The 10,580-nt window shown below is 32.5% G+C and overlaps 1 protein-coding gene across 1 annotated transcript in view; it reads right to left on the bottom strand.

Annotated features, from left to right (window-relative positions):
• LOC106679970 (fibulin-5) overlaps positions 1-10,580 on the bottom strand; it is a gene marked incomplete at its 3' end in the record, with an annotated part of 48,267 nt that overhangs the window by 18,519 nt on the left and 19,168 nt on the right. Inside the window, 7 exon segments of the mRNA XM_014419388.3 lie at positions 872-1,036; positions 1,122-1,211; positions 1,813-1,919; positions 4,733-4,874; positions 6,522-6,672; positions 9,084-9,183; positions 9,291-9,450. Of these exon segments, the coding sequence (XP_014274874.2) occupies positions 872-1,036; positions 1,122-1,211; positions 1,813-1,919; positions 4,733-4,874; positions 6,522-6,672; positions 9,084-9,183; positions 9,291-9,450 (915 nt within the window).

Genomic DNA, 10,580 nt, shown 5'->3' with positions numbered 1-10,580 from the left:
AGTGGGATCTCATGAACAGTCTTCCCGGTCGCTCTGAGGATATCCCGCACTGCGGTCGTATGATGACGACGACGGTGAACGCGCTTTAACGTCTACCCTGTGTCTATATATTATTTTGTTTATTCAACAGTCCCATTGAGTAGAATATTTTTAAACTTTTTTTGGTTATGACAAGAAGAATGTTATTTTTTTTTTATTACTATTCATTTATTTATTTTATTTTGTATCTATTTATTTTCTCTTAATTAATTTGTACATAAAAGAATGTTATTTTGAATATATAAATTTATGAGAGAATATTTTATTTTAAATCTCTTTTTTATTTTATTTTAATTTTTTTTTGTTTAAGAAGGATATTATTTTGTAATTAACTTGTATTTATAATATCATTTTATGTACCTAATATTTCCAGAGGGCATACATTTTCATTTCATTCTTATTATTTCATTAGCCTTTTCTTTATTTCTTCTTGTTTATCTCTTTTTTTATTTTGTTTTTTAAGAAGTTAACATGTTTAAAATATTCTTTCTTTTTTTGTTTTTTTGTTCTCTTGTACTTGTTTTCACAAAACTTATATTGTACCCAGAAACCTGAATAATTTGAATTGCTCAATGAGACACTGTAGTTTCAGAGCATCATGACTTATTGTAAAATTGTAAATAATTCAAGAAAAATAAAATCTCTCTCTCTCTCCCCCCTCTCTCTCTCCCCTCCCCTCCCTCCCTCTCCCTCTCCCTCTCTCTCTCTATCTATCTATCTATCTATCTATTTATCTCTCTCTCTCACTCTCACAACAGCTGAGGCACATTGAATATTGATCTACTACTTTAATTATTAATTGCTAATTTTATTGTTAAATTTTAAAACTTACCAATACATTTACCATGCTGGTTACTGAAGACAAAGCCACGCCTACACCTCACCGTCGGATGCTTGCGGGAGACGGTCCGAGCTGTGCACCTATATGAGCCTATCGTATTCCAACATTTCTCAGTTTCTTTACACTCGCTGAGCCCTTCGGAACATTCGTCAATATCTGAAATTCGCAATTATTTCAACCAACTCCCGGAAAATTCATTTAAATTAAGAATTGTCGACATAGCTATCCAAAAAATGTTTACCTTCACAAAGAGAATCTTGGTTACCGTATTGTTGGAGTCTAAAGCCTTCCATGCAATTTGGCGTGGGAACTCTTTCTTCATCCCGAACACCTGTGAATTCAGAAAGATGAAAATGTTAAAATAATGCTTGGATATATTGATTTTACGAGGTTTTCCTCAAAAGGTTAGGGCTTCAATTTTTTTAAAATACACAAATTCATTTATTTCCTGTAATACTTAATCATTTATTTATTTTTCTACATAATCACCACTTCGATTTTATATCCTTTGACAAAAAATCGATCAATAATAACACCATTCGATCCCAAAACGAAGTTAATTTACGGGCAGACAGTATTTGTTTACGTTTTAGAGGACTGTATTCTATTCTTCTCTACTGAGACCACAATAAATGTTTATAGCAACTCTGAAATATTTAAAAATAAAATGAGATGGGACATCTTAGGGCCTAAATTTTCGTATTTTTGTAATAATTAAGCTCTGGAAGAGAAATTAATGATTATGGCTTGAGAGAGGGTGATCTTAAGTGAAAATGTAGAGAACAATTGTTGAAAGATCCTAATCAGACTAATTTAAACGAAAATTATTACTTATAAAATGACTTATTAGTAGATTTAATAAAATGATGTATTTTTTCTATCAATGGACTTATTTGAGGTAAAGGTACAACTGTTCTATCCATTGTACTTACATGTTTTGTTGTCTGCATCTAAATGGTGTTTTTCGGGACAATTAATACAGACCATTTCACCCGCTACTGTCTGTATACAATCTTCATCTGAGCATCCTATACATTTTCTGAAAAACATTATCAGATCAAAATTTGTAACAATTTCAGTGATAATGGATTGATATTAGCCACAATAATAAATAATAATGGAGGCCTAACGAAGGTTGAATGCCGAAACCACTAAACGCTCTCTGCAAATTACATAACATAAAAAATCAGTGAAGACTAAAATGACTTTATTCTAACATATTTACAAGAACTACATGTTTAATGATTACAAATATATATCTTCTAACTTCTCTCTTACTTAGCTATCTAGTCTAGGAAATATATATAAACACTCGGGAAGAGGGGGTAGGAAAAAATAGTGAAATAAGAGAAGGGGTTTGGACCAATCAGATAATTTAGGAAATATCTGGAAGGGGGGAAAAGGCGTGGCGAGAAGTTGGGAGGTCTGATTTCTAAGAAAGACGCCATGACCTAAGACTTTTGTGCACTGACTTACATATGTTAACCATAAAATAGTTTGACTGATGCAAGTCCATTGTTAGATGACGGCATGTACCTGCCAAGTGTCAGCAGGCCCTTGCCTTTTGATATAGGATACTAAGGACTTGAAAGGGCTGTTAGAAGGGTTTCTGGGCCTTTTTGAACCTAGTTGTTTTTATTGAGTTTCTTTTGTAATTAAATGTGAACACATGGAATCATATGTCTAAAGTGACTGAACCTACAGTTGGGCAAGGGGCAATTGTTTAAATTTATAATACTGGTTCCTTAACTTGCATATATCCTTCCAGTGAAGCCCCTCCAAACCCAATTCTACAAAATCGGTTTTAACGCAATCCTCACATCTACGTTTCGGTCTACTCCTCGGACGTTTACCGGTCGGTTCAGTGTTTATTAACATTTTAGGGATCCGCTTGTTACGAAGCCCTACAACCTCACACACCCATCTTATACACCGCAATACTATGACTTGAACTATATTTATCGTGTGTAGGTCCCTTAATTCAGCATTATGGAATTTTAAAGTCTCCCGTTAATTCATCTTTTTTCGGTCCGAATATTTAGCGTAATACTTTATTCTTGAAAACCTTAAGGCGCTGTTCAACCCTTGTTGTAAAAGGCCACGCCTCGCATCCTTAAAGAACAGTGGGAAGAATAATAGTTTTGTAAATTCTAATTTTTAAGTTTTTCAATAGAAGGCGCGAGCTGAGCAGTTTCGAAATTGAAAAGTAACAAGCATTTCCCGCCTTCACTCTAGCTTTTATTTCCTATTTCGTTTTTTCTATTTACCGTAGATTTAACTTGAGATTTAACTTCTTTGGTATTCCTTATTCAATCAAATATTATACAGCTTCTGGCGGTCAATAAAATCGTGAGTCTTTTGGAAATCTATATAAAGCTGATGAATTACCCCGTTGCATTCCAACTTTTGCTGCAAGATTTGCCGTAATGAAAAAATGTGATCAATAGCTGAACGATTTCGTTTTAAACCACATTGGTAGTCTACGATAATTTCTTCAGCCTATTCCGTGATTCGACTAGTAAGTATTAGCGAGTTTTTCTTAGTTTTTTTAACTTAGCGACTTTTCTTTATTCGCACATTTTAAGACACTCTTCATCGAACCAGGGTTTATTCTAATTAACTTCCCTTTTTCCGAGACACAAATTACCGACCTCTTTAATATTATCCCTGATTCCTGCCCATAAATTTTCAATGTCCTCGTGACCTTCATCTAAAGTTTCTAAGACTTCAAATCTATTTTGTATTTCGAGCGTGAATTGATTACGAATTAAACGGATTTTTAATTTCTCCAGATCGAAATTATCCGTACGGGACCCGTTTTCATTTCTCTTTTTTATATTCAGTTTTTATCGAATGTTCGCGATTACTACCACATTTTACATAGATTACATAGAACCACATTCTGCCCCTCGATAGATTCTCACGTTAATTATACTATTTTGCCATATATGTTGTATTAAGACATGATCGATTTGATTACTCGTTTGCGAATCCGGTGATGTTTAAGTATATTTGTGAATATCCTTACATTTGAATGTAGTATTTGATTATTAGGCTTTTCGATATGGCAAAGCTTATTAGTCGTATTCCATTATTGTTACTATATTTATGCAAATTGTCTTTACCGATCGTTGGATAATATACTTCTTCTCTTCCAATCTTTGTGTTTGCATCTCCTAATATTATTTTCATACGATTTCGCGGTAATTTATCGTAAACTCTCACCAATTTATCATAGAATTCACATTTAATCTCTTCATCACTGTCTTCAGTCGGAGAATGAATGTTAATCACAGCTATTTTAAACCAACGCCCCTGAAATATTGCTACCGATATCCTATCACTTAAAAATTTGATATCCATCAACGCTTAAAGCAAACTATTCCTAATAAGAAATCCTGTACCTAACAAATAATTACTACTCCCCCCGTACCAAATAGTGTACTTCCCTTCCGTTAAGGGAGGTCAGGTAAAAATTGAACTTCCTCAAACCGTGAACTCGACCAATTTAAATTGTAATATTATTGAAAATTATTTCGACACTCAAAATCATAAAAGTACCTTAATCATGTTTAAATGGATTTAAATATTCAATCAACTTATAAAATGCATTTTAATACATAAAATAATTCATTTTAAAAAATAATAACATATAAATTGTATATAATTATTGACTCAAGATTTTAATATAAATTTTACAGCCTTTTGTTTTGAAAAAAAAAATTAATCATGAAGCAGTGCAATAATTCCAATAGAATAACTATCAATTTTTTCACCATATCTTCTTATTTTTATGTCGATAGATAGAAATATATTTATACAATATATACATATATATATGTTTTTGTTTACGTTTCTATTGGTGTGCATGACTTTCCATCAGACATCAAGCTCCAGCCAGGCCTGCAGGTGCATCTATATGACAGACCAGAAGGAACACAATTATGATGACATAGTTCATCGGCAAACATCAGGCACATGTTCTTACTTGGATCTGAAACATTTAATGTACATTTTTTTTTGTTGAGAAATTAAAGAAGTAATGGTTTTATTTCCGAAACAATAAACATACTATTCAGACTCTTAACATAAAATGTTCTAACGCACAATGCTTAATTCGATAATAAGAATATGTATAATTATTAATAAGCCTCAGATTCGCGTGATCCAATTCTTTGTCAATGTGATCCAGTTATACTATTCCACTTTTCTGGCGCCCTCTGTTTGGGAGGCGGTGTCATATTCGAATTTGTACGTTTGCAAAATCTTAATACTATATACTTTATATATGGATAAGTAAATGTAAAAATATATGTACATAATTTGGTTTGATATAGTTTTTATTATTTTGTCCTAATTTTATTTAAAGTGAAATGTATATTGAATTTGAAAAACAGAAACATTGGACTCCTCATTAAATTTTCAAATAATAATGTTTTTTTTTATAGTTGTTCTTCTCTTCGATGGATGCAACCTTAATGAGTAATAAGTGGCACAAAGTCTTCCAACCTATCCATTAACATTGATCTAACGTTTGATTAGGTAAAAGACACACACAAATATCAGCATTTATAAATTATTGGGTCGTTTCATATGAAACATCAGTTTTCTCAGGAAATGTATTTAGCACAATAATTTTATATAATGAAAATATTTTTATTTTTATTTAATGGAAGTGATGGTTTCAACTTTAGGTAAAAAAGATAAAAGAATTATTCCTACCATTGACCACCACGCAGAAACAAATAATTCATTTGGATGCAAATTTGGTTTTGGCATGTGTCCCGGTCTTTCGTCGATATTAAACCACTGACCTGACCAACGCATTCCCCGGACGCCATGGTATTGTTTCTTGCAGTTTTGCCGAGTTCCCAAGTTTGAACTCATAAAAAAAAAAATACTCACAAATCGGGTGTTTCCATGGTAATATTTGATGGCATAATAAACAATGTGCAATCAATTGGAATAATAGTAAGTATTATGAAAAAAAATAGGTTTAATAACGGCTCATCATAATCTATAAAGATAAAGGTAGTAAGCAACTAAAGTCCACTAATCCCACTTTGAATTTCTGAAATAATAAAAACGGGCATTTCATATGAAATGACCCACCCTTTTTTGGGGTGACCTATTGGTCCCTTTTTCTTTCATATATATTCTTAGAAAGCTAGGATATGTATTTGAGACTTTTCTGACTTCTATTAAGTTATTACCACTTAATTAATCATTAATTCATGATATCACAAAAAGTCCAAAATATTAATCATAGTAACCTAAATTGGCTATATATTGTTGGTTGATAATGCTCTATTATTTTAATTTAAAAAATATAATTAATCTTACACTTGGAGTTGATATTCATGCTTTATACTAATTAACGTTGCAAGCACACATATAGCGACTCAAGTTTTCGCCCATCCAAGTACTAACCATGCCCAAAGTACTTGACTTGGGTGATCGGACGAGAACCTGTGTGTCAACCTGGTATGGCCGCTGGCTGGCACAAGTTTATCATCAGTTGATGCCCTCTCTTATGAAATAGTGATAATAATTACTACTATGAAATTTATTATTGATTTGTCAGTCAATAACGGTTTGTTTTCAACAAGTCAAAATAAGATTAGTAAGTTAATTGATTTACCTTGGATCTCCTTGGATCTATGTTCCTGACTGCTCTCACAGCACTTTGTGTAAACTGAGTCCCATAAACCACCAAAGGAAGTCCTTCCCAGGTTACAGCCTTCGCCAATTATTGCAGATTCCAAACCAATGGCACAAGCCTTGCAACAATTCTAAGGACACAAACGTTTTACTGTATTAAAAGAAAAGTGAAACTTACAAGGAGGGGCTACAGATGTGGGAACACCGATTTCAAGGAAGATTTTTTTTGGTGAAACAAGCTCGAAAAATATTCCGAGGGTTCTTGGCAATTTGCACTAGGAACCGAGAAATAATTATATAATGTTGTCAGTTTTTAACATTACTGTTTTCTGTCTGTATTCTGTATGGATTTAAAGATTATTATATTAACAGTTTAAATAAATAACAAATTACAAGAACCAGAAGCAGTTTTTAGAATCATTTTAAATCCTTAAATACGAATTATCATATAAATAAAAAAAATTGAGCTCCTCTACTCTGGTATGTCAGTCGGCCAAAATTGTTTCAAAAGTATCCCCACATTACAACTATCTACCAATTATACTTGTTCTCAACCGGCCTGGTAAAATAATTTTTGATTCCTGTAAAAAATTCCATTGAGAGGTTTTTAAGGACGCTAAAAACGAATCTGACTAAGTTTGTCCTAAAGAAAATATTATTTTGCATTCTTTCCCAGAAGCGTCTTTTGGTTTTGGTTATCTTATAAACTTTTTCTTCTTAAACGCACCGCTATTTTTTCCTTATTCTATACAAGAATATAATTCGATTGGTGTACTATTACACCCATTGTGCAATAATATGAGTACAATATTAAAATTATTTGGATCTAGCCTATCAAGTAGGACGAAATATTTTTTCAGGAATAAACAAAGCCGACAATCGTTTTCACACTTCAAAAAAACAATTAAATACGTATTTTCATAATAATTTAAAAAAAACATTGTTTAAAAATAATGTCAACATGACTCTTCTTATCTACAAGAAACTTAGAGGTGGTTTAGATCCCTTCAAAACTACGCGAAATGGCCAAACGTAAACCAATTAGGACCGGAGATATAAAATAAAACATTTGAGGAGTTCTTTTATATTTGAAACTGCTTTTACACCCTTATAAAATCATAAAATGAATAAGGTATTAGCATAGACTGCAAAAGGAGAAATTGAGCTTTCCGATAGTTGCAGTAACCTTGGGTTTATAAAACCTCCCCATAGCAGTGAATATTCACCTCAACGCCGGACATCAAATCCAAATATTTCTATTTTTTTATTTCTATGACAGCTAATATCTGAAGGTTTTAAATAAAGCTAAAAACAAATCTAGTTTGTTGAATTTTTGAAAAAAAAACATTTGTTGTCCTAATTTACGTGAAGCGTATCTTGTTTTTGTAATTTATAATAGATTTAAATTCATATATGATCTTTTTCTCATATTTTAGGCCAAAAAAAAAATCGATTGGTAAATAGTAACTTTTATAAAACTACACAGAGCATAGGCAGAAAACGTTAGTATAGAAAATTGTTAAAAGTATTGATTATTTTTTTGTCGGTTCCTAGTGCGCATTGGCGAGAACCCTTGAACATTTGCCTAATATTTCTGACCTAGTAACACCAAAAAATTTTTTATTAGAATTAGTGAAGTGACAAGGGACATAGACATGGACCTTTGTTAGTTCTCAAGTAACTATTTACTTAGAGCTATTAATGGTGACAATCCCGAAATCGAGTTATTAAAATTCTCTAAAAGCTCTAAACTAAATTAACGTAAAGAGCTAATGTGAGGTTGCTTATAGGCAACTCCATCATATAGGATCGAGGAGAAGGGGTCACTCTATAGAGGGTAAGCTCAAAGCTAAGGTCCAAAAGTCAGCTGGATAATAGCTTTATTTCCATTCAGGACTTAACTATCATACTGTGACGTCAAGTGTTTTTTTTTTCTGGTGCCCTGATTGTGGGGGCTTGTTGGTTTAGGAGTTTACAAAAGCTAACGTCCAAAAAAAACCAAATGGTAGTGAATTTTAATCTTGGTCCCACGATTCACCAGGCAATGAATCAGACCAACCAGGCGTTGGAGGACTATTCCTCGTACTTTAATCGGAAATCGCATTGTAATTTTCCCGAATGTCAAATAGCCACAGTCTGCTTCAGAAAAAGAAATTTAAATTATCGTGCGCCTGTTGAACCTGAACATTCGTAATCCCCAGATCTAGGCCGATTCGTTACTGTTCTCAAACCAAAGTGCGTGGACGTCGGTGAGGACACTGCCGAATTGGAGGCAAGGTGATTAGGTCGCCTCCCGCTCTAATATGGCAACCATGGTACGTAGCAAGCTAATCAATCCCTTCTTGTCAATGTGTGCTCTTGCAAGCAATATATATCAGCGAGACCACCTCTCGCGACCATAGATTTTCACAATCTGTAGTGCTAACAAAAAAAATAATTAAATAAAAGATCAAAACGTAGTCAAACAGACCCAAATATTCGGTTTATAGCTACATCATAAATAAAAAAAATTAGACAAGTAATAATAAACAAAAATACTCACAGAACGATCCAATGAACACATTTCCTTTCCTCTTGAAAATCCTTCGACGCAGGACTTGCCTGCTTTGGCTGCCTCAATGCCTATTTCACATTCTATTTCTCTAAAGTAAATAAGTTAAAGTTTGATTTAAAATTACAATTAATCGAATAACTCACTATTCATTGTCCATTAATATTAACAATTTAATACTCATGTTTAATTTTATACCTTACAGCACGTACACAGCATACATTTTTAGTCGCTAAGCAAAAGCTACCATACGCTGTAGAGACTCCTTGTACTGGTCTGTTGTCTTCGCACTCCGAAATATGGGTTGCATTACTTCCTAATTCACAACACCTATTTATCATGTTTTCAATATCTTCTCCTGTAAATATTTGAAAAACAAATAGTTAAAAGAAAGTAATGTTCGTTGTGCTGCACCTGCTTCCTCAAATTCATGTTAACACCTAAATACCAAATACTTATTATCATTGATTTTATTTATTTTTGTATCTAACTAAATAAAGAAATACGAGTGAATTTTATTAGTCGGAAATGTTCAACACCATATTAAAGTTTTAAGCACAAATAATAAAAATTTTAATTTCAATATAAATTGCTTAACAAATATTTTAGGAGTTAGATACTCCTCTTGGATTGATAAAAATAATACAGATTTTTATGCATTGAAAATATAACACATATTTACCTCAAAAATTTATATTTACTTAGTAAAAGTTTATTTATCCTTGCAAGAAGATAATAGAGAGCCCTAGAAAAATTGATCTCTTTAAAAACATATTTACTATCACTCTGGTTTTGACAGTTTTTTATACGTAAAAATCATGTCCAGGTGCTTGGACAAGTGGAAGTGGAAGGGTGGGTGTTGAACAGGATGAATTAGATTTTGTCTTTTATGGACAGAATGGACAATATCGTCAAATTTTGACTGTCCCGCACAAAAGCAATAAGTGTTAATCATACGGAAAAAATAGTCTTTTTTATTCTTTATAAAAAAATAAAAATAAATTGACAGCCCAACCTCGTTTTTGATGTCAACAACCGTGTCAAAATTTGCGCCAGTTGTAAGTAAAATCCTCAGCATACTGCTGGAGCTGGCGCCACTTTTCACACGAACATCTTAATATTTAAAAACAAATGTTGAACTGTCAATAACTGGTGCACTTACTTATCTTAGTATTTTTAGAGTTAATGCATCGAAGAGTTCATTGAGTGGGACCAACACAGAAATGAAAAAGTCGACACCCCAGGCCGGATTCGAACTAGGGATGGGATATCGATATCGATATTATCGAAATATCGATATTTTGTCTCCGATTTTGATATCGATATCCAGTAACCGATAATATCGGAATATCGATATTTCCCTTCGATAATATCGGTTTCTAAAAAAAAAATAAAAAATAAAAACATAATAAACGATAAAAGTTGAAATTAAACTTATATTTTCTTGACCTTTATTTCCTGATATTCGTGATAGTAAATATTGGTTTA

The sequence above is a fragment of the Halyomorpha halys genome, unplaced genomic scaffold (genome assembly GCF_000696795.3).
Source record: "Halyomorpha halys isolate HHAL.00 unplaced genomic scaffold, Hhal_1.1 Scaffold237.1, whole genome shotgun sequence".
Lineage (NCBI taxonomy): Eukaryota > Metazoa > Arthropoda > Insecta > Hemiptera > Pentatomidae > Halyomorpha > Halyomorpha halys.
Note: the sequence above shows the minus strand (reverse complement) of the source record. Positions and strands in the feature narration are given on the sequence as shown.